The sequence below is a fragment of the Papio anubis genome, chromosome 19, assembly GCF_008728515.1.
Source record: "Papio anubis isolate 15944 chromosome 19, Panubis1.0, whole genome shotgun sequence".
NCBI classification, from domain to species: Eukaryota; Metazoa; Chordata; class Mammalia; order Primates; family Cercopithecidae; genus Papio; species Papio anubis.
In genome coordinates, this window is record NC_044994.1 from 13,623,375 (window position 1) to 13,647,980 (window position 24,606).

At 40.1% G+C, this 24,606-nt stretch overlaps 1 protein-coding gene across 4 annotated transcripts in view; it reads left to right on the plus strand.

The window, feature by feature from the left end:
* GREB1L (GREB1 like retinoic acid receptor coactivator) overlaps positions 1-24,606 on the plus strand; it is a 295,664-nt gene that overhangs the window by 216,199 nt on the left and 54,859 nt on the right. For 3 of the 4 annotated variants that reach the window (XM_031658935.1, XM_031658936.1, XM_031658933.1), the window contains 4 exons: positions 3,900-4,226; positions 5,422-5,550; positions 6,493-6,627; positions 8,768-8,965. In XM_031658935.1, coding sequence (XP_031514795.1) covers positions 3,900-4,226; positions 5,422-5,550; positions 6,493-6,627; positions 8,768-8,965 — 789 coding nt within the window. The remainder of the gene's footprint in view (positions 1-3,899; positions 4,227-5,421; positions 5,551-6,492; positions 6,628-8,767; positions 8,966-24,606) is intronic. The other variant, XM_031658934.1, reaches the window with a different exon arrangement.

Below are 24,606 nucleotides of genomic sequence, written 5' to 3' on the forward strand. Positions count from 1 at the left end.
TCAAACTCCTGACCTCAGGTGATCCACCTGCCTTGGCCTCCCAAAGTGCTGGGATTATAGGCGTGAGTCACCACGCCTGACCTCTTTTTCAATCTTAATAGCAATTTTTAAAATCAGAGTCTAATTTAATTAAATGAACCAAGTGGTCAAAATAAGATATCTTTCCTTAAAGTACTAAACGCTGTTATCTTTCATAAAAAAAAAAAAAGAAAGAAAGAAACAATTTCAATTTAATTACACAGATTCTTCTCTGCCCTGCAGGATCAATTCCCTCCAGAATTTGACTTCCAGTCAATTAGCCTCTCAATATACATGAATAGCTATTTCTCTTTAAAAATCTAAAGCTTTGTACATTGAGACTTCTCTATACCTCAACAACCGTTCTGGTGTCCTTCATTTATTTATTATTTATTTTTTTATTTTTTATTTTTTGCCTCTGGAGGTTTCAAGAAGGCAATCAAGAATAGTTTCACATATGCCATAGATTATAGACATTAACAAAATAAATCTAAACTTCTAAAAGAATAATTTTAATACTTCAGCAGCCCAGTTACTTAGAGGTAACAGAAGAAAAGCAAAATTCTTCAGAAGGAACGTACCTCTTCACTACAGTCACTTTTTAAAAATCTTAGTCATTTCACAATCTGAAAATCTTTGAAGTTGATAATGAAATCAGCAAATCCAAAGATTCTTGGAAGCCTCTGAGTCTATTTAAACCTTGACTTTTCTCATTAAGTTAGTTCTGTCTGAAAAGTCGTTAAAACTGATACCTCGACTAACCTAAGTTATTGGAGATCAGCACTTGAAAGAAAAGATTACTGTTATCAAGCTTGCAAAAGTGGAGAAAAGACACCTGCAATGCAATTGTAAAGGCTGAGGCTGAGGCACTGGGTGTGGTGGCTCACATTTGTAATCCCATCACCTTGGGAGACTGACGCAGAAGGATCGCTTGAGCCTAGGAGTTTAAAGCTGCAGTGAGCTGTGATTGTGCCACTGCACTGCAGCCTGGCAGACAGACTGAGACCTTGTCTCTAATTAAAAAAATAAAAATAATTTTTTAAAAGGCTGAGGATGAAAAAGTGATAGTTGATTTTTGGAAGCAAGACATTTTACTCTAAGAAGTCTCTTACCTCATTTAAACTTTAATACCTTTTCCCCCACTTCTTGATTCCTAATGGTACATCAGTCAAAACTCTATAAAAGCAAGCTTTAAGGCAACAAGGGATGTTGTGAATATGTTTAGTAATGTTATTTTCCCAGAATGTCTTTGTACTTTGAATTAATTATGCTTCCTGATAGAATATGTTACTCAGTCCTGGAGTCAGTCTTATGGACTATTAACCAAGTCCCTGAGCTTTCAGGTTGTTAATGAAAGACAGTAGGGAATTGGAGACAGCCAGGGCCACCTGCTTTTCAGCTGTCGTGTTCTGGTGGAAGAAAGCTTTAAATAGATGACCACCTTCTTTTTTTTTTTTTTTTTTTGAGGCAGAGTCTCGCTCTGTCGCCCAGGCTGGAGTGCAGTGGCGCGATCTCGGCTCACTGCAAGCTCCGCCTCCCGGGTTTACGCCATTCTCCTGCCTCAGCCTCCCGAGTAGCTGGGACTACAGGCGCCGCCACCACGCCCGGCTAATTTTTTGTATTTTTAGTAGAGACGGGGTTTCACTGTGTTAGCCAGGATGGTCTCGATCTCCTGACCTCGTGATCCGCCCGTCTCGGCCTCCCAAAGTGCTGGGATTACAGGCTTGAGCCACCGCGCCCGGCCAGATGACCACCTTCTATCCACTTTGAGCTCACCGAAAAGTGTGTACCTAGTGACAATTACCATGATGCCAATTTGATAAAGCTGAATGAAGATCAGACGTCTTGGTGGCTCCCGGTGATTTTTTTTTAAAAGCATCCCTCCACATTCCCAGCCAGTTTTCTGAGAAGGACAGTAGAGGCCAGACATGATGGCTCACGCCTGTAATCCCAACACTTTGGGAGGCTGAGTAGGGTGGATACCTGAGGTCAGGAGTTTGAGAGCAGCCTGACCAACATGGAGAAATCCCATCTCTATCAAAAATACAAAAATTAGCCAGGCATGTTGGCGCATGCCTGTAATCCCAGATATTCCGGAGGCTGAGACAGGAGAATTGCTTGAGCCCAGGAGGTGGAGGTTGCAGTAAGCCAAGATCGCGCCACTGTACTCCAGCCTGGGTGATAAAGAGAAGCTGTCTTTAAAAAAAAAAAAAAAGCACAGAAGAAACACAGATATAATGTATACATTACCATTTTCTTGCCCTGTTTCCATGTATAGAGGAGAAAAATCTATTTATGAGAATTCCACTCTCCTACCTCTCCCTGGCCTCCACCCAATCCTGGAAAAGCTGTTTTCTCAATTAAAATTGTTTGTTTTTATAATGTATGAGATTTTTATTTAATTTTCTGTGTCTGAAAAGCATTACTAAACACCTACTTTTCTTACTTTCCCAGAAAAGATGGGAAGGGCCAGAGAAACCACTTAGATCCCTATTAGAGGAAGGAATGGATCTGACTCACTTGTGGTGCCTCCTTCTCATGCAGAAGTCCGTCCAGTCCATCACCCCCTTGTTCTTCCATAAGGGGCTTTTAGCAGTGGGTTCTGGGGCTGTTGCTTGGTCTCAGATCACAGACACTGAGGTGTCTGAGCTGGTTTATGAGAGTCTGAGTTTCAAATCTTGGGTTCACACAGCAAAATAAATGATTGAATAGAGGGAGTGACTATATTCTCACTGCTTTCAATTTAAACTAAATGTTGAAATCTTAGTTCATTTGTGTCAGTTGGATACCAAACATTGACTTGCTTATTTTGTTCTAAAGACGTTGAGTTTCTAAAGAGAGTAAGAAACAAAATCCCCCTGATTCCAGGGGCCACAGGTCAGCAGTATAAGTTTAGCCCCAACTGGTTGGAGAAAAGGGCCAAATGGCATATTTAACAGTCCAGAATGCTGGGGAATAACTAGATCATGAAAGCGTTCTCTATCTGGGAAAAGTGTGAGGCTGCCTTCAATATAACTTGGGAGTGAAAAATAATTAAACTTCATTTCCTGATGCACAGTATTCTCAAATTTAGGCTTAGAGGCAATACATTAAAATGTTTTCCAAAATGCCTATGAATAAAATGAGAACTGAATGAAACTTAAAATTGGTTATATATACCAATAGGTTGGCTTTTTTCTTTTCTTTTCTTTTCTTTTCTTTCTTTTTTTTTTTCTTTTTTTTTGAGACAGAGTCTCGCTCTGTCGCCCAGGCTGGAGTACAGTGGCCGGATCTCAGCTCACTGCAAGCTCCACCTCCCGGGTTCACGCCATTTTCCTGCCTCAGCCTCCCGAGTAGCTGGGACTACAGGCACCTGCCTCTGCGCCCAGCTAATTTTTTGTATTAGTAGAGATGGGGTTTCACTGTATTAGCCAGGATGGTCTCGATCTCCTGACCTCATGATCCGCCCGCCTCGGCCTCCCAAGGAGCTGGGATTACAGGTGTGAGCCACTGTGCCCAGCCAGGCTTCTTTTTTCATTAGTCATTAACAATTTCCATAATGCTAAGCTTAATAGGTCAAGAAATATGCCACGTGCAAGGACCAGCTCCGAGGGCATACCGTGGAATTAATGGTTTCGCTTAGTACATCCTCTTTTAAAAAGATCAGGAATACAGAAAAACAGAAGCCTGGTTTTTCACAAAAATTGAGGCAGAAAGAAAAATAATTTCACAACAGGAAGTGATTAGTAGGACTCTACTTGTCACCACTCCAAGAAAAAGAGGTTATTTTCTAGTTGGAGTATGTATGATGGGCTGAGAAGTACTGCAGGATGGCACATGGGTGTATGTCTCTCTTCTACCTATGATTCTTTAAATTCCAGCTGTAATTCTCTTCTATATAGGTCCTGATCAGGTACCTCTCAGGGAAGAATTTGAGCAAATTATGCTGAAAGCTATGCAAGAATTTACTCTGAGAGAAAGAGCCCTGCAGATAGGTGCTCAGTGTGTCCCTGTGTCACCAGGACAACTCCCCTGGCTTGCTAGATTAATTGCCAGCGTATCTCAAGACTTGGTTCATGTGATTGTGACCCAGAACTCTTTGGCGGAGGGCATTTCAGAGACCTTAAGGACTCTCAGTGAAATGAGACACTATCAAAGGCTACCAGATTATGTGGTGGCAATTTGTGCATCGAAAATCAGAGGAAATGAATTTTGTGTGGTAGTATTAGGTGAGTAACTTTTTTGTTTTTTATTTGTTTAATCAATTCATTCGACCATTTGTCCATTTAAAAATGTGTGTTGTGTGTTTCGGGCATCCACATAGTCAACCTCTGATTAATTGCTGGAGCTTGGGCTCATCCTCCTAATTTTAACTTTCCCTTTCCTTCTCAGATCAGGTTTTGTGTGGCCCTCAGTTTGGCTGGTGCCCCTGTCAGCTGGTTGTGGGAGCATTATTTCAAAGCTCTCCCTAGTAACAGATACCCCTGTCTCATGTAACTGCTGTCCTTTAAAGATTTTGGAAATGTTACTACTCTAGCATGTGATAAAGCCAGTGCCACAGGTGGCCTAAGCCAATTAATCGAATTTGCCAGAAAAGTAGCTCATATATCCCCCTTCTCACTGAAGAGTCTATTTAATATTGTAACATCGACTCTAAAGAAAAGATTCAGAAAGTTGGTACACTACAAAACTGGGGGGTGGAAGGGGATTTTTGTTTGTTTGTTTTGCACTGTGCAAATTTTCTGTCAGGCACCCTCCTGGGTAGCCATTTGGACTACATTTTGCTTCTCTCCTCTCTGTAGTGAATGGCTCTCACCACTTTTGAGCAAAGAAGCTGAGAAAGTCCCCTCACTTTGACAAAACCTGTCTGCCCATTTTTCTATGCTACATGTATTTCCAGAAAGCTTCATCAGTGTGATACATTAATATTTTTTCATTTTTGTTAAAAGCATGTTTATATTTTTAAGGCAAATATTCACTATAACCATGCAAGCACAATTTTTATAAGGTTTTTCATACTCTTCCCTAGTTTGTTTTTCCCACATGTTCTCAGCCCCTGAACATCTGCCCAATTGGCCAGCCCTGGGGCAGCTGTGGTGTTACCCACAGCCCCTGGCTGGGAACAGGGACCTTCCTTAATCATTAAACGCAAACATGTGCATATTTTCAGTTACAAACATAAGGTACATCATTTTTTTTTTTCCTTGATCATCTGTATTATAAACATTTCTGTTTCTGTCTAGAGTCAGAATTGATATTTCAAGTGCTGTATAATTGTCCACACCTTTTGGTGTGTCATAATTTTCTCAACCTAAGTCCCTATGGTGACATCCTTTGATTGTTTCCAGTTGTTGCCATTATAAGTAATGTTCCAGCAACATTTGTTCTGTTGATGAGTTTTCTCTTCTCCCCTCCATCCTGCAGGTCAGCACCAGTCCCGAGCTCTGGCAGAGAGCATGCTCACCACAAGTGAGTTTTTGAAAGAAATTAGTTATGAGCTTATCACAGGAAAGGTCAGTTTCCTGGCATCACATTTCAAAACCACATCATTAGGTGAGTGGTTGTAAGATCTGGCAACACTGCCAGCCCCTAGTTGTGTGATTTTCTGAATTTAAATCTTAGCTTGTCAAGATGAGTGTGGAGCTCAAGCTGGCCAGCTGATCTTTCATTTGAAATGGTTTATCTTAAGTATTTTGTCACTGACACCACAGGAAGCAGTAAGGGGGTCTAGAGGAAGGCACATTGGTACCAGATTCAAAAGTCTCAGCTCAGCTACAACCTCATTGAGTGACCTTGGGAGAGTTTCTCTCTCCCTGGAACTCGGTTTATTCATTTGTTCCTTCCTTCCCTTTCTTCCCTTTCTTCCCTTTCTTTCCTTCCCTCCTCCCTCCCTCCCTCCTTTCCTTCCTTTCTTCCTTTTTTTTTTTTTTTTTTTTTGACAGTGTCTCACTCTATCACCCAGGCTGGAGTGCATGATCATAGCTCACTGCTTGACACCACCCCGCTTCACAGGCTCAAGCGATTCTCCCACCTCAGCCTCCCAAGCAGCTGGAACTACAGGCATGTACCACCATGCCTGGCTAATTTTTTAATTTTTTGTAGAGACTGGGTCTCCCTTTGTTGCCCAGACTGGACTCCAGCCCCTGGCCTCAAGTGATCCTCCTGTGCCTTCTAAAGTGCTGGGATTACAGACATGAGCCACTGCGCCCAGCCTGGAACTCAGTTTTCTAATCCCATTCTGCCTGCTTTTGAGTATTAGGGAGGTCGAGATACAACATGTGAAAGCATGTAAATTATAAGCACTATATCAATGAGAGTAGTTCTTGCTATAGAGACACCAGTATACTATAAAGATGGCCAAGTGTAAATGCTGATATGCATTTCTGGCTGACCAACAAATCTACTGAGAACAGCCTGACTGCCCAACTCAGGCAGTTAATAAAACAAACATATCCTTCCTCATAACCTTCTTATCTCTACTTTATTTTGTAATAGGCGATGACCTAGACAAGCTGCTGGAAAAAATGCAACAAAGAAGAGGAGACAGTGTGGTTACCCCTTTCAATGGAGACCTGAATGAATGTGTGTCACCCCAGGAGGCTGCTGCTATGATTCCCACACAAAACCTGGGTAATGTCATCTCAGACTGAAAGACGGAAGTCAGTCCTTAGGACAGACGTTGTAAAAACTAAGTCATTCTAAGGGTTTCGAGGATTCTTCAAGTCATAGACCACAACAGCCTTTTCCTGATTGTCTACATGATAAACCTGGTTCAAATTAAAAATGCTTTCCCATGTGGCCTGGATCAAAGGCCTTGTTCCTAGTAAAAGTCTTCTGGAATGAAAATCCAAGTCAAAGACTTTATCTTAAGCACTCTCTCTTTTTTTTCTGAAAGATTCCAGGACATTGGCCCATTTTCCTCTACCAGCTGTGCCCAGAGGACTTCAAGAAACTGTCTGAAAGAGTCAGACTACAGGCAGTGCAGGGCCCCTAGCTCCTGCTCCTTCACTTACTCTCTGACTTGTAAAACACACATTGTCTCAGGGATAGTGAGGGTTTCTTGGCAGATAGAACAGCGCTACCAACATGTCATCTGCCCTACAACAAGCTTCAGGAGCTCAGAGCAGGAGTGTCAGGGATGAGGAGTCTGATCGTTAGACTGGATTCGTTTGGGTTCAGAGTCCTTTCCCAGTTCACTGATTGACAGGGATGACATAGGACAGAACAGAAAAAAGAACAGGAGAAAGGATAGATAGGAGACAGACCCTTATAAGCTGCTGCTGACAGCCACTTGGCCCCCACTTGATAGGAATGTATCATTTATATATTAGGATTGTCTCAGGCAATAAAAGTAGCATGGTTTGGCAGTCAGCTCTGTTGTAAAAACAAATGCAAATACAGGCAATAAAATGTTTTGACTTCTCAATGGTATTTGGTAATAAAGTGATCATCCAGATGGTCTAAAATGTGTTTATGTTAACTGTTTTGAATTATTAACACATTTAGAATTTAAACATTCTCAGAGGACTTACAGATTCCCAAGTACATTCTTGGTTCCCTGTTTAAAAAATCTTGTTTAAAGATGTTTTCGAAATGACAGCCTAGCTGTATTAAAAGACATATTTTGATTAGTAGTCTGCGGTACAAAGACTATTTGGGCTTCTATTTAAAGTTGCATGTTTGGGCTTTTCCATTGGGTTCTCTCAACCACTAGGGAGACCGTCCGTATAAATCTCCACTTGCTGTCAGTGTCCATGGTAACTGGGCTATGTTGACAGGCTGTCTTTGCCTCGGCTGCATTTGATTTTAGAAAACATTAATTAGCACAGGTTAATTAGGCCCTGTTGCAGTTAAACTGCCACATGTGTTCCTGATAATAACCAGCGCTTTAAAGAAGCATTGGATGTTGCCTGCTCGCGCGTTTAGCTGACTAAACTTGTTTCATTGTGTGTGTGGATGTGCATGTATGTATAAGAAAGATTGATTGCTTGATTATACTTGCAATAAAAAGCTACTGACCTGCTTAGAGTATCTGGGAAATGTTTTTGTAATACGTCACCTGCTGAGTGGCCAGCTGGCTATGTCATGAGTCAGGTGTCTTCAGATAGTCCAGGCATCAGCACTGGAGCTGGCCACAACCACCTAGACCTGCCAGGTCACAGCACTGGCAAAGTGGAGTTGAGTGGGAAGAAAGGTGAAGGTCATGTCTGCATGACCCACGTTATGTAGTCCCTGGGAAGGGAATTTCTGACCATGTTGCAACTGACTTGCTGAAGAGGAAATGTTTACTGTAATGCCATCCAGAAAAGCTCAGGGGGACTCAGCATTATGTTCATTATGGCACCTCCTCTTTCCTTGGACTGGGTCGGGTCTGGGACACTGGCCTGTGCTGATATTTCTAAAGAAAACCGAAAATGTTCCCCTTTTCAGAGATGAGTGCTGGCTCCAGCTGCGAGAGTGTAGTCTGTCTCCTCCACTTCTGGTTTGGGATAAGGGTATTGAATTAGGCATTTGTGAGATAATCAATCAATTTTAAAATAATACATTTGCAAAACTGCCACATCCACTCCTGAGCACATCCTCTCATCCGCGTTTCAGGAAAAATAGGCAAATCTATTAAAACTCAATAGAGAGTGGAAATAGCAGGTGAGAATTCTTAGTGAGAGTGTATTACATTACTGTCTGTGTGGTATGTGTCCTCATAGAGATTCACAGTGGCCATTATGGAAGTAAATTAACCTTGTTCTTATGACTTCTTTTTAAATTTTAGATTTAGATAACGAAACCTTCCAAATTTATCAACCGCAGCTAACAGTTGCCAGAAAACTCTTATCCCAGGTGTGCGCTATAGCGGACAGTGGCAGCCAGAGCCTGGACCTCGGTCACTTCAGCAAAGTCGACTTCATCATCATTGTCCCCAGATCGGAGGTGTTGGTTCAGCAAACTCTTCAACGGATTCGACAATCAGGTAAGAGTGAACTTTCAAAGAGGAGCCCACCTAGATCCAGCTTCAGATCCCGTTGCCTCTTGTGCTTAATCCAAACTTTTATAGGATGCTTAAAACCTTCTTCAGTAATAAAAATCATAAAAGCACTTTGTTATTTTAGGTTTATCTGAAGTTTTCCCTCAAAGTACTCTGTCCTTTTTCCCTCAAGGTCAAGGGTAAATGGCTGTGCATGTTTGCCAGATATCGTTAAGTTCATGATGTAATCTGTGGGACTAGAATCTGGTCATTTATTGATGAAGAGAAATTTTCTCAAGGCAAGGATGGTCCCTGCATGAGTTGATGGCGTCTGTGCCACCTGAGCTCCTCCCACATGCAGGCCTCATTTGCATAGGTGGATTCTTGGCCATTTAGCACGTCACCAGCACATCTGCAACCTGGAAACCGGAACACCATCCCCCATGTCATCTATGACATTCTTTAAGAAAAAAAGGTTAGCGTTACTCCTAATAACTTTAAGTATAAAGAAAAAAATATTTTTCCCAGAAAAGGTAGAGAGCAAAAATTTTACAAGTCTTAAAAAAAAAAAATGTTACAACTCTGTGGTAAATAATAACCCTTTTCAAAAATAAAATTTGATTAGAATCACAAGAGGTTATAAGGAATTTAGAAACTTGGGACAGCTGTAAAATGCTTGCCTTTGTAAACTAGGTTTGAAAAGGAAATTATAAATGTCAAGTTGCTTCTGATTACCTTAGCTGAGGAACACACACACACACACACACACACACACACACATACACACACACACACACACACCCCTCACAAGCAGATTTTAGATCTGGAAGATGACTGTTTTTGCCAGAGTAAAGAATTTTACTTTCGGCCGGGGGCAGTGGCTCACGCCTGTTATCCCAGCACTTTGGGAGGCTGAGTTGGGTGGATCATTTGAGGTCAGGAGTTCAAGACCAGCCTGGCCAACATGGTGAAACCCCATCTCTACTAAAACTACAAAAATTAGCCAGGTGGTAGTGGCACATGCCTGTTATCCCAGCTACTTGGGAGGCTGAGACAGGAGACTCACTTGAACCCAGGAGGCGGAGGTTGTGATGAACCGAGACACTGCAATCCAGTCTGAGTGACAGAGTGAGACCCTGTCCCCCCTGACAAAAAAAAATGATTTTACTTTCGATATATTTAAAAACAGATAGGAAGCAGAAAAATCCAGAAGCGCTTAAAATGTGGTTTATATGTTCATACCTGTCATTCTGTGCCTCTCAAATTTTATCCTACATACAGATCATGCGGGGATGTTGCTAAAATGCAGATTCCACTTCAGTAGGTCTGGGTTGTGCTCCGGATTCTGCATTTGTTTTTTTTTTTCCTTTTTTTTTTTTTTTTCTTTTGAGACATAGTCTCACTCTGTTGCCCAGGCAGGAGTGCAGTGGTACGATCCTGGCTCACTGCAACCTCCACCTCCTGGGTTCAGGCAATTCTCCTGCCTCAGCCTCTTCTAAGTAGCTGGGATTACAGGTGTGCGCCACCACTCCCAGTTTTTGTATTTTTAGTAGAGACAGGGTTTCACTATATTGGCCAGGCTGGTCTCGAACTCTTGACCTCAAGTGACACACCAGCCTCAGCCTCCCAAAGTGCTGGGATTCCAGGCGGGAGCCACCACACCCAGCCGGGATTCTGCATTTCGAACAAGCTTCTAGGGATGCCAGTGTCAGAAGGCCACACTTTGAGTAGCATGGCTCGATAAGAAATCTTGCTTGATTGTACTTTTAAAAATAACTAAAAAAGTATTGTAATTGGATTGTTTGTAACACAAAGGATAAATGCTTCAGGGGATGGATACCCCATTTACCCTGATGTGATTATTACACATTCCATGCGTGTATCAAATTTTCTCATATACTCCATGAATATATACTCCTATTGTGTACCCACAAAATTTAAAATTAAAAGTTTTGAAAGAAGGCCTCATGTTCCAGAGGTCAAATGAGCTGACTGACAGTACATTTTCCCCTGTTTCTATCTCTTTAACCCCTCTTGGTGGCTGTGACTGACATGTGAAGTTTTGTCCATGTCCTCTGGAGGCCCAAGTGCCTGGTTGACAGTGCAGTCTTCTTTTTGGACTCTTAGTTTTGGAATGACAAGTTACAAAATGACTTATTGGAAATATCAACCTGTAGGTGATGAGTTGGAAAAGGTCAAATGCCTTCTCTCACAGCTCTCCCAAAAACCACAGTGAGTTTTATCTCTCAGCTACTGGCTTGTTTCTGCATTTATTTTTCGGTCACACCAAGCAGTAGCCAGATTTTTTGTTATTTTTTTTCTTTCATAACATGGAGGAAGGGCCTTGTCTTTTAGGTAGTTTACTTTTACCAGTTGCCATCTGTGGCCTCCCTGAGTTTGTGATCTGATATCCCAAATTGTGCTTGAGCAAACACATCATGGCAGCTGTTTGAAGTGACGAAATCATCTAGCAGAGCCTTTTCCTGAAATAACCTTTCAGTGACCTGCACTTTCACCTTTCCTAATAAATGCAAGCTCCTGAATAAAGCCTTGCATTTTTGACAGATGAAGAAATTGTACAGGTTCTTTGCTTTCTCTCCTCAATGCCCTCAGATTTTTCTAAAGTGAGTATTTTAAGATTGTCACCTCTCAAAAAGGTACCAGAATTTGACCAATTATTTGACCAAAGAATTTGACCAAAGAAGTATTTGTTTTGATATTTAAATACCTTCATATTCTTGGAACACATACAAATTGATAGAATAGAAAGGACTAGAAGCATGTTAAAATGTATGGAGGAGAAATTGTTCCGGGTAGAATAAGTAGCAGGAGATTATCCATAAAATAACTCTTTAAAATCATAGGTATTAAAACAGAAAGTTTTTGAGAAATCATCTGACTTAGTTTCCTCATATGTCATCATGTGAATTGAGAAGAGCCTAGTTTGCCTGAGGCCACAGAAGGTAGTACCTTAAGAGCAAGGACAGTTTGTTTTTGGTTTTTGTTTTTAGTTTTTTGTTTTGTTTTTTCTTTATTTGAGACCAAGTTTCACTCTTGTTGCCCAGGCTGGAGTGCAATGGCGCCATCTTGGCTCACCGCAACCTCCACCTCCCGGGTTCAAGCGATTCTCCTGCCTCAACCTCCCGAGTAGCCTGGATTACAGGCATGCGCCACCATGCCCGGCTAATATTTTTGTATTTTTAGTAGAGATGGGGTTTCTCCATGTTGGTCAGGCTGGTCTCTAACTTCCAACCTCAGGTGATCCGCCCGCCTCGGCCTCCCAAAGTGCTGGGATTACAGGTGTGAGCCACCGCGCCCGGCCCAAGGACAGTTTTTTTATTGTTGCAGGCCTAGTGCCTCATTTCATGCCTCTCTTGGGCCTGGCACCAGCAGGTGCTCAACTGATGTTTGAATGGAGGGCTAGAAGGAGAAAGAGATGGGCAGAAGGAGAAACAGTGTCCAAGGTCTCTGTGTCCTGGTTGCATTTGCCTCCTTTACTAAAGAAAGCGTTCCAGCAGAGCCTGCCAGGAAAAGCACCCAGGCAGGGAAGAGCTGCCAGAGTATGCAGAAAGGGCACATCCTTGGCAGTGCCTGCATGGCTAAAAGTAAAAGGATGAAAATAGAAACCATCACGTTGTTGCAGACCCAGCACTAAAGTGAAGCATTTGAAACCTCAGCTCACATTCAGATGAAGAAATGAAGGAAAGAGGGGAGGGAGTAGGAAAAAGGAAAACAAAACAAAATATCATAGAATTTGAAGGTTTAAAAAAAAAATGAAGTGGGTTTAACATCTTTTAAGTTTGCCTAATGTTGGCTTGTAACTGCTGGAGTGATCTGTGGAGAAGGAGCATTTTTATACTATAGGAAATCCTTTTGTTTTAGTGTTATTTTTTTAGAACTCTGAAGTTGTAGTGTGATTCTTCTAATTCAGAGGACCCCATATTCTGTGAATGAGAATACTTAGCGTACTGGTGCCATCCAAATGCAAGCCCATTTCAGTTCAAGGTGGGAGGGAGAAGTACAGGAAGTGACTGCCCGTTTTTCACCTCCCTGCTTATAAAATGGTGTTGGTGAGAGCCCCAGCAAATGGGAACGGGTCTGGAGGTATCCAGGCAAGGAAGTGTTATCCTGTCAGGGGAATGACACAAATCTGACACTTTAACACATGCATGATTATAAAAAACCTAGAGAGACGTATTTGTCTGCTGATATATAGATTACTCTATTCAAATGGACATAAGGCAGTTTTAAGGAAGCAGTAGACATTGCAGTGGAAGGGAAGAGAGAGAGGAAGGCATTCCCACTTTCTTTCGTCGTTTTCCTTTTCCTTTCTTTCTTTCCTTTTTTTTTTTTTTTTTTTTTTGAGACGGAGTTTCGCTCTTGTTGCCCGGGGCAGTGGCACAATCTCAGCTCACTGCAACCTCTGCCTTTCCGGTTCAAGTGATTCTCCTGCCTCAGCCTTCCAAGTAACTGGGATTACAGACGCCCGCCACCACACCCAACTAATTTTTGTACTTTTAGTAGAGGCAGGGTTTCACTGTGTTGGCCAGTCTGGTCTTGAACTCCTGACCTCAAGGGGATCCACCCACCTCGGCGTCCCAAAGTGCTGGGATTACAGGAGTGAGCCACTGTGCGTGGCCGGCATTCTCAGTTTCTAAAAACATATTTTATTGTGGCAGAGCTTTCTTCGGTAAGATATCAATTAAAATAAGAAAATACATTTTCTTATTTTTTTTAATAACAAAAAAAATTTTAATAAAAAATAAAGACATATTTTTTTGGTCTCACCAACCTTATACTCCCTTGTTGGTCACTTAAAATTTCAACAGAAAAAAAGATAGTATTTTTTGTTCAGTGACTAAGACACAGGGAACAGGTGCCCGGGAAGAATGTACTGGGAAACTACTCTGTCCTGAGGTAGAGAAAACACAAGAGATTGCTCTTTGCAAGCATAACCCAGCACATGCATTGCTATCCGAGGGATGGCCCAGCCAGTACCCAACTCTCAGTACCTTCCGTTCTCACCCTCAGGCACATTTGCCCCCTGCTTCACTATAGCCACAGCCACTGCCCCCTCGTCATACCCTGGACTCTGCCTAATCCTGGAGTCACCCATTCAGATGTTCCCAATTTCAGCACACTGTCCTTTGCGGCATATTCATCATCTTCTCACTGTGTGGGAAAGAATCGACCTTTCCAGTTGATGCCATGCTTAATTCTTGTTTTGTTTTGTTTTGTTTTGTTTTTTGCTGTTTGTTTTTTATTTTGAGACTGAGTTTTGCTCTTGTGGCCTAGGCTGGAGTACAATGGCGCAATCTTGGCTTACGGCAAACTCCACCTCCCAGGTTCAAGCGATTCTTCTGCCTACGCCTCCCAAGTAGCTGGGATTACAGGCATGTGCTACCACTCCCAGCTAATTTTTTTTTTTCGAGACAGAGTTTCGCTTTTGTTGCCCAGGCTTGAGTGCAATGGCACAGTCTTGGCTCACTGCAACCTCTGCCTCCTGGGTTCAAACAATTCTTCTGCCTCAGCCTCCCGAGTAGCCATACACCACCAAGCCTGACTAATTTTTTTGTATGTTTAGTATAGACGTGGTTTCACCATGTTGGTCAGGCTGGTCTCGAACTCCTGACCTCAGGTGACCCACCCACCTTGGCCTCCCAAAGTGCTGGGATTACAGGTGTGAGCCACTGTGCCTGGCCTAATGAAAAAGTTTATCTATGGGATGGAAGAGATAGGTATGGAATGACTATAATTTTGACTTTTGAGCCTTGAAAATGATTTATATATTCAAAAATAAAATAATGGGGAAAGGCAAACTTAAAATTTAATACAAACAAATGAAGGAACCTAACTGCATATCACATTGACAACATTAACCACACAGCAAAAAGAATTAATTCAAGTAATTTTTTAACAGTTTTCTTACTGTACGTTGTTAATGTGACATATCCTATGGGGGAAAAGATTGGAAAGAAATCTTAAATTTTAATTAGTGTGTTTGTTATTGGGAGTATTACTGATAAATTTAAAACTATTTTGTGTATGTCATAGGAGAGAGCAGACAAGTAAATAGTTTAATGTTTTTTTTTTTTAATGAGATGAAGTCTCACTCTGTGGCCTGGGGTGGAATGCAGTGGCACGATCTCGGCTCACTGCAAGCTCCGCCTACCAGGTTCACGCCATTCTCCTGCCTCAGCCTTCTGAGTGGCTGGGTGTACAGGCACCCGCCACCGTGCCCGGCTAATTGTTTTGTATTTTTAGTAGAGATGGGGTTTCACCATGTTAGCCAGGATGGTCTCGATCTCCTGACCTCGTGATCCACCCACCTCGGCCTCCCAAAGTGCTGGGATTACAGGCATGAGCCACCGCGCCTGGCAGTGCTTTCAGTTTAATGTTGAAAACCAGGGTTCTCAAATGAAAGACAGGGGCTTCAAATGTGAAATGGGAAAATAAGAAATATTCATTTTAGGTTTAAATTGGCGATAAAAGGGTGAAGTCATAATTTGAAAAAAGAAAAATACTTCTGTCCACTGAAAGACAGGTTCTCACTCTGTTGCCCAGGTTGGAGTGCAGTGGCGTGATCATGCCTCATTCCAGCCTCGAACTCTAAGGCTCAGATGATCCTCCCACCTCAGCCTCCCAAGTATTTGGGACTAAAGGCACGTGTCACCACACCTGGCTAACATTTTTTTAGAGATGAGATCTCACCGTGTTGCTCAGGCTGGTCTCAGACTCCTATCTGTGAGCACATGGAGCATTTAGGTTTGGGCTTCTTAACACCATTCCCCACTGTCCCAGCTCTGAGGTGGAAACATTTCTGGAACATTTTGTTGTGCCAGAAAGTGAGAAAGTGCAAAGATTGATTGGAGCATGCCAAAAGGACATAGCAGCCTGCTTGAGGGGATTTATGGCTAAATTTGGAAATTTTGAGCATCACAAGGAATGATAGCAATGGATTGCAACCTATTGAAAATTTTTTTAAAACCCGTGAGTCCAGAGCAATACTAAAAAATAAAAGGAGCAGGAGAAGTGAGACGTTAGGGGAATGCCTTCTCTACAGAAGAGTGCCAGTTAATAAATACAGGAAACATGAAGGAATTAGAATTAGAAAATCCCCACTTTGTAGTACCAATATGTAATTATTGATTCTGACAAAGATGGATACTAAAGCCATTGAATAAAATGTCATTAGGGGGCCGGACACAGTGGCTCATGCCTGTAATCCCAGCACTTTGGGAGGCCGAAGGGGGCGGATCACGAGATCAAGAGATCGAGACTATCCTGGTCAATATGGTGAAACCCCATCTCTACTAAAAATACAAAAATTAACTGGGCATGGTGGCGCATGCCTGTAGTCCCAGCTACTCGGGAGGCTGAGGCAGGAGAATCACTTGAACCCAGGAGGTGGAGGTTGCAGTGAGCCCAGATCATGCCACTGCACTCCAGCCTGGGGACAGAGAGAGACTCCATCTCAAAAAAAAAAAAAAAGGTAATTAGGGAACAAATATTCACAAAGTCTCAAAGTATCATCCTATGGATTAAAAGCTAACAAAGAAGGAAAGGTATCTCTCTACAATGCAGAGATCTGGCAGTAGACACTGCCATAACTAAGTAATCAAAATTTGGCATCTCCAGTTATGGGACAAACTGACATGTGCAAAAAAGCACACAATGTCACCTATGAGGTATAATTGCCAAAACTGTTTAACCTGAGTCTGGTCACAGGGAAGTTTCCAGACAGATCCAGATGGTGTGGCATCTTACAAAACAATTAGCTGGAGTTTTAAAAAATAACGTCTTGAAAGATTAAAAAGAAAAATAGATAAAAGAAAAGTCAGGGAGGCTGTTTGGTTGTTTTAAATGTGGAGAATAAAGAGACGTGACAACCAAGTATAATACTTAACTCATTTATTTTTTAATGGACAACGATTGTATATATATTTTTGTATGGAACATGATGTGTTAAGTAAACATTATGAAATGGCTAAATCAAACTAATGAACATATCCATTACCTCACATACTTAATATTTGTTTGTGGTGAAGAACATTTAAAATCTACTCTCTTAGCAATTTTCAAGTATAAAATATTAACTATAATTACCATGTTGTATAATCAATTCTCTGAACTTTTCCTCCTGTCTAACTGAAATTTTGTGTCCTTTAACAAACCTACTCTCCCCAGCCCCAAAACCCATGCTTAATTCTTAATTGGATACTTGACTCAAATATAAAAAATTAAAACACAGCTCTGGGACAATTACTGAAACTCGAATATGGGCTGTGTATTAAAGAATATTATACTGATGTTGGTTCAGTTTCATAAATGTAATAATGATATTGTGGTTATATAGGAGAATGCCTTTGCTCTTAGGAAGAGCATATTGAAGGATTTAGGGGTAAAGTATTATGATATACGTTACTTATTTCCAAATTATTTTGCAAAAACAAAACAATAAAAAGTAACAAAGAAAAAGCAAATGTAGCAAAATATTAACAACTGATTCATCTAACTAAAGAGGATACAGGTATTTATGGCACTAGTCTTTCCATTTCTGTAGTAGTCAAAATAGAATGTGAAGTTAAAATAGTTGCTGTTCATTGTTGATGTATCTGTGAGATGGCATTTCGGAGAGTTATTGTCCTCAAATAGTTTCTAAAACATGGATAGGTAATTTACATTCCCCCTTTTTAAGAAGTTTTAATTATTGAATAGATCACATTTATAAAGGATATTTTAAAAATCACAATAGAATGAGCACTCATTACCCACCAAAATAAGGAACACGGAAAACTGTTCCTCCCTGGTGGATCTCCCTGATGCTAATGTCCCTCTCTTTTCAAAGGTAACCATTACGCTGAATTTTGTGTTTATTATCATTCCCTCACTTTTATTTATAGTTTTACCATAATGCCTTAACTTTTAAACAGTATGTGCTTAATTTCATATACTTTAACCCTAAGTGGAACTACATTCTATGTATTCTCCTGTGATTTATTTTTCATGCTTAATGTTACGTCCCTGAAGTTGTTCCTGCTGTTGTTTGTAGCTGTAATTCATTCACTTCACTGATTGTTAGTATTCTTCTATATAAATACATCACATATCTTTTAAAAAGCACAATTCTACTACTGATGTACACTTGTAATGTTTCCAGGTTTTTGATTCCTTCACACAGTGCTGGTACACGTATAAGAGCTTCTCTGGGAATAGAATTGTTGGAGCACAGGTTATGAACATTTTACATTTTACCAAAGAATGCTAAATTTTTTCCAAAGTGATTATATTTACACTCCCACCTGCAATGTATGTGCTTCAGTAAATATTTGGTATGCTCATGCCTCCTTAAAATTTTTTTATTTTAAAATAATTTTAGACATACAAAAAGTTGCAAAAATAGTACAAGGGATCTGAAAATGAAATTAAGAAAATTTTAATTACAAGAATATCAAAAAATAAAATACATAGGAATGAATTTGACAAAAGAAGTGCAAAGCTTATCCTCTGAAATAATGAAGCATTGCTGAATGAAATTAAAGAAGACCTAAATAAATGAAAAGACATTTATATTTATAAAATTGAAGATATATTAATATTTTTAAGATGATCATATTCCCCCAAATTGGTCTACAGATTCAGTGCATCCCCTACCAAAATCCCCGCTGGCTTCTTTGCAGAAATTTACAAGCTGATTCTAAAATTCAGGTGGAAATTTGAGGGACCCAGAATACCCAAAACATTATTGAAGAAGAATAAAGTTGGAGGACTCTCACTTCCCCACTTTAAGTTGGAGGACTCTCACTTCCCCATTGTAAGCTCTAGTAAACTGTATAAGCTACTGTACTCAAGACAGTGTGGCGATGACAAAATGATAAACATATAGATAAACAAGATGGTGTTGAGATTCCAGAAATAAACCTCAATTCAATTTTGACATGGGTGCCAAGACAGTTTAACAGAGAAAGAATAGTCTTTTCAATGAATGATGCTGGGACAACTGAATATCCACATGCAAAAGAATGAAGTTTGACCTCTACCTCACATACAAAAAATAACTCAAAATGGATCAAAGACCTAAATGTAGCAGCTACAATTACAAAATTCTTAGAAGAAAATGGGTATAAATGTTTGTGACCTTGGAATACTAATGATTATTTCTTACATATGACACCAAAAGCATAAACTTTTATACATAAACCGGACAATCCTCAAAATTTAAAATATTTGTACTTCAAAGGACATCATGAAGAAAGTGAAAAGACAAGCCACAGAATGGGGGAAACTATTTGGAAATCATTTATCTGGTACGGCACTATATCTACAATATTCAAAGACCTGTTACAACTCACAGGAAGGGGAACATCACACACCAGGTCCTATTGTGGGGAGGGGTGGGGGGAAGGATAGCATTAGGAGATACACCTAATGTAAATGACGAGTTAATGGGTGCAGCACACCAACATGGCTCATGTATACATATGTAACAAACCTGCACGTTGTGCACATGTACCCTAGAACTTAAAGTATAATTAAAAAAAAAAAAAACAATAATAAAGACAAATTGTTTAATTAACATATAGATGAAGGATCTGAATAAGCATCTATCCAAAGGAGATACATGAATGGCCAATGAACACATGAAAAGATGTTCATCATTAGCCATTGGAGAAATGCAAACCAAAACCACAATGAGAGACTACTACACACCCCACTAGGATGATCCATAAAAGAGAGGTAGTAACAATTGTCGAATATGTTGAGAAATTGGAACCTCATACGCTGCTGTTAGGAATTTAAAATGGCACAGCAACTTTAGAAAACAGTCTAGTGGTTGCTCAGATGATTAAATATAGAGTTACTCTATGATCCAGCAGTTCCACTCCGATATTAAATGAGCTGGGCGCAGTGGCTGACACCTGTAATCCCAGCACTTTGGGAGGCCGAGGTGGGTGGATCACAAGGTCAGGAGATCGAGACCATCCTGGCTAACACGGTGAAACCCTGTCTCTACTAAAAATACAAAAAAATTAGCCAGGCGTGGTGGCGGGTGCCTGTAGTCCCAGCTACTCAGGAGGCTGAGGCAGGAGAATGGCATGGACCCAAGAGGTGGAGCTTGCAGTGAGCTGAGACTGCACCACTGCACTCCAGCCTGGGCAACAGAGCAAGGCGACAGAATGAGACTCTGTCTCAAAAAAAAAAAAAAAAAAAAAAAAAAAATCTGAAATGAGAGAGAAGTGAAAATATACGTGCATACAAAAACCTGTATACAAATGCTCATTGCAACATTATTCATAGTAGCCCAAAAGCAGAAAAACCCAGATACCCACCAAGTGATGAATGGATAAATAAAATGTGGTATTCCATACAGTGGAATATAAAAATAAAGAGAAAGTAAGTATTGATGCATACTACAACATGGATGAAACTTGAAAACATTATTCCAAATGAAAGAAGCCAATCACACAAGATTGCATCTTGTACAATTCCACTTACATGAAATGTCTAGAATAAGCCAGTCTATAGAGACACAAAGTAGACTCTGATTGCCTGGGGATTGGGGGTGTTGAGGGAAGAATTGAGGGGTTAAATATATGGAGTTTCCTTAGGAGGTGATGAAAATGTTTTAAAATTGTGGTGACTGTTGTCCAGCTCCATGAATATATACTAAAAGCCATTGAATTATGCACTATAAATGGGTAAATTATATGTGAATAGAGGCTTATATCAATCACTAGAGCTGTTAAAAAATCATAGAGTTCGCTAAACTCTTCACTCAATTTCTCTTAAAGTTAACAACTTTAAGAGAATACAATTATCAGAGCAGGAAATCAATGCCAGAATGATACTGTTAATGGAAGATCTCCCCAATCTTTCTCTTCATGTTGTTTCTCCTGTTCCAGGTTCCAATCCAGGTTCACACAATGCATTCAGTTATGTCCTTTTCATCTCCTCCAATCTATGACTTTTCTTCAGTCTTTCCTAGCTTTTCATGACCTTAAGTGAATACTAATCAATTGTTTTGTGTAGGGAATGTTTGAGTTTTCTCACAATTTAATTGAGGTTTTGAGTTTTGGGCAAGAAAACCATAAAAGTGATACTGTGTCCTGATTGCATCATGTCAGGGAGTACATGAGGTTGATGTTTTATTGTTGGTGATGTTAACCTTGATCACTTGATTAAGGTATGTCTGCCAAGTTTCTGCATCGTAAAGTTACTGGTTTCTTCTTTGGAATTGATTTAAAATCTTGTGGAAATATTTTGAGCAATGGTAATATCCTGTTTTCATCAAACTTTCAGCTGCTAATTTTTGCATCCATTAGTGGATCTTGCCTGCAGTTTATTGTGGTATTTCCAAGATGATGATTTTCTGTCATTTTTTCCCTACATTTACTAGTAAGAGTTTGTTAATTAAATTCTGTAAGGAAAAGCTGTTCCTCCTCATTTATGTATGTATTTATAAATACAGGTCATTTTTATTTTATTCTGTGGGTTATTTCCAACACTATACTGATGATCATTATTATTTTGCTCAAATTTTCCAGCATTGGCCATTGGAGGCTCCTTCGGGCAGGCTCTTGTGTTTTTTTTTTTTTTTTTTTTTTTTTTTTTTAACATATTATCATCCATTTTCACATACTGTTTTCTTGCTTTCTGAAACCATAAGACATTCTAGGTTTACTTTTATTTTTCTGCCTCAACACTGGGATTAACCTTTTTTCCAAGAAACCTGATTCCTTGTATTGAAGAATGGTATTTAGAAATCAAAATCTGGGTGTTAAGTGTGCCCATTGCTACTAGGATGTCGTTGTGCCTAAGCCCACTCAGCAGACAGAGCTAGGAAATCATGTATATGTATATTAACCCATGAATGCACACATATACCTCTTTATTTCTGTATCTACCAATCTGTGTTTAAAAATATGAGTTATTTGTAACTTCTTTCTCTGACAGGAAGAAACCTAGTTCTCATTGTCTACAATATCTTCACGTCTTTGATTTTTTTCTGATAATTACACAATTACTAACTCCTACCTCTGTGCCCAAACCACTGTCTTATTAACAAAGAAATTCTTAATTTCCAGTGAGACAAACCTCTCCCATGTTTTCTACTTCAGAATTATCTTGACTCTTTTTGGTTCTTTGCTTGGCCATATACATTTTTAAAAACATTTTTTCAAGTAAAATTTTTTTTTAAAAAACCTGTTGGGCCAGGATCATGCCTATAATGCCAGTGCTTTGAGAGACCAAAGCTGGAGGATTGCTTGAGGCCAGGAGTTTGAGACCAGCATGGGCAACATAGTGAGACCCCCATCTCTTAAAAAAAAAAAACACTTAGCCAAGCATGCTGGCACATGCCTGCAGGCCCAGCTACTCAGGACTCCAAGGCAGGAGGATAGCTTGAGCCCAGTAGCTCAAGGCCACAGTGAGGTGTGATCACACTACTACACTCAGCATGGGTGACAGAACAAGGCTCTTGTCTCTAAATTTTAAAAAAAAAAAAAAAAAGGTAATTTTTATTGGAATTACTTTGAATCTCTAGATAAGTTTGAGGAAAATTCAATTTTAACTTTATTTTATAATGTAGCTCTATTTAGGTCATTTTTAACATAATTAATAGTTTCATCATTTTCTCCATAAAGGTCTTACATACCTTTTGTAAGATTTATTCCTAGATACATTATATATATATATAGATAGGTAGATATATATATTTTTTTCTTTTTTTTTTTTTAACACGGAGTCTCGCTCTGTCGCCCAGGCTGGAGTGCAATGGCACAGTCTCAGCTCACTGTAAGCTCTGCTTCCCAGGTTCACACCATTCTCCTGCCTCAGCCTCCTGAGTAGCTGGGACTACAGGCGCCCACCACCACACCTGGCTAATTTTTTGTGTGTAATTTTTAGTAGAGACGGTGTTTCACCGTGTTAGTCAGGATGGTATCGATCTCCTGACCTCATGATCCATCCGCCTCTGCCTCCCAAAGTGCTGGGATTACAGGCATGAGCCACCGTGCCTGGCCGATACATAATATTTTTTTAACGTCCTGTAAATTTTTTTTTAAAGTACACTTCCTAACTACTGCTTGTGTACAGAAATGCAACTGATCTTTGTAAATTGATTTTGAATTCATCAACTAAATTCTTATTGATTCATCCATAGATTATTTTGTGTTTTCTACACAGATATATTAGTAAACAATGATAGTGTTATTCTTGTTTTGTTTCTTACTTTGTAGTTATAAGCCAAATATATATATATATATATAAAATTATATATATATATATATAATTACAATTACAAAATGTGAGTCAGGCTGCACAATATGCATAGAAAAAACAGGAAAAAAGCACAAAAATGGAAGCAGTGAATTAAATAATTATGGATACATTTTTCTTTTTAAATGTATCTCTATACTGTTCAGTTTTTCCAAAATAAGTATCTATCACTTTCATTATGAGGAAAAAAAACAAACTTAAAAATAAAAGTCTAAAGCACAATTTAAAAGTAGAGATGATCTACTAAAAACACCCAGTTAGATATAAAACAATCAGGCCGGGCGCGGTGGCTCAAGCCTGTAATCCCAGCACTTTGGGAGGCCGAGGCGGGTGGATCACGAGGTCAGGAGATCGAGACCATCCTGGCTAACATGGTGAAACCCCATGTCTACTAAAAATACAAAAAACTAGCCGGGCGAGGTAGCGGGCGCCTGTAGTCCCAGCTACTCGGAGGCTGAGGCAGGAGAATGGCGTGAACCTGGGAGGCGGAGCTTGCAGTGAGCCGAGATCGCGCCACTGCACTCCAGCCTGGGTGACACAGCGCGAGACTCCGTCTCAAAAAAAAAAGAAAAGAAATAAAACAATCAAGTAGCTCTGATGTGCCTGCTCAGGACAGAGCCAGCAGCCTGCATAGTTATAGACTAATATACCATGTTATTGTCAAGAAAACAACCTCTTAGATTTCTGCAACTTTGTTTTTCCAGTCAGGGAATGTATGCAATTGACCTGTCAAAGATATACAGTCATCTTTACACTTGATCTTCGCCAAAAAGCCACAATTGGTCTTTACTTCATTTGTTTTGAAAGGCAGCAAACTCTTAATTATCAATACAATATATTTTATCCTCCTTATGAATTATTTATAATCGTTTCTTTTTAGGATGCCTTAACTCATGCTGCTTATTTCCTAAGGATAAACTTGAAATACAGACTAATTTGTAACTGGTACTGCACTCCCTATTTTACAGATAAGGAAACAGACACTTTAGAGATTAAGTAGGTCCTTTCTCTGATGCCTCTGCTGGCTTCCTCTACCTACCCCATAGTACCTTGTCTCCATCGCGACACTCATCAAAATTTTCTGTCTTCTCCATCATAAGCTCCATGAGATTTAGATCTTACTCCTGTTCCCCTCTGTTTCCCCAGACCTAGCACAGTAACTGGCATGGCACGTAGTAGATAGATGATCAATAAATAGCTATCGAATGTTGAATGAGTTTTTTCCTCTGTTTTGTTTCTTTTTTTTTTGTTTTTTTTTAAACAGTCTCACTCTATTGCCCAGGCCGAAGTGCAGTGGTGTGATCTCGGCACACCACGACCTCGGCCTCCTGGGTTGAAGCAATTCTCCTCCTCAGCCTTCTGAGTAGCTG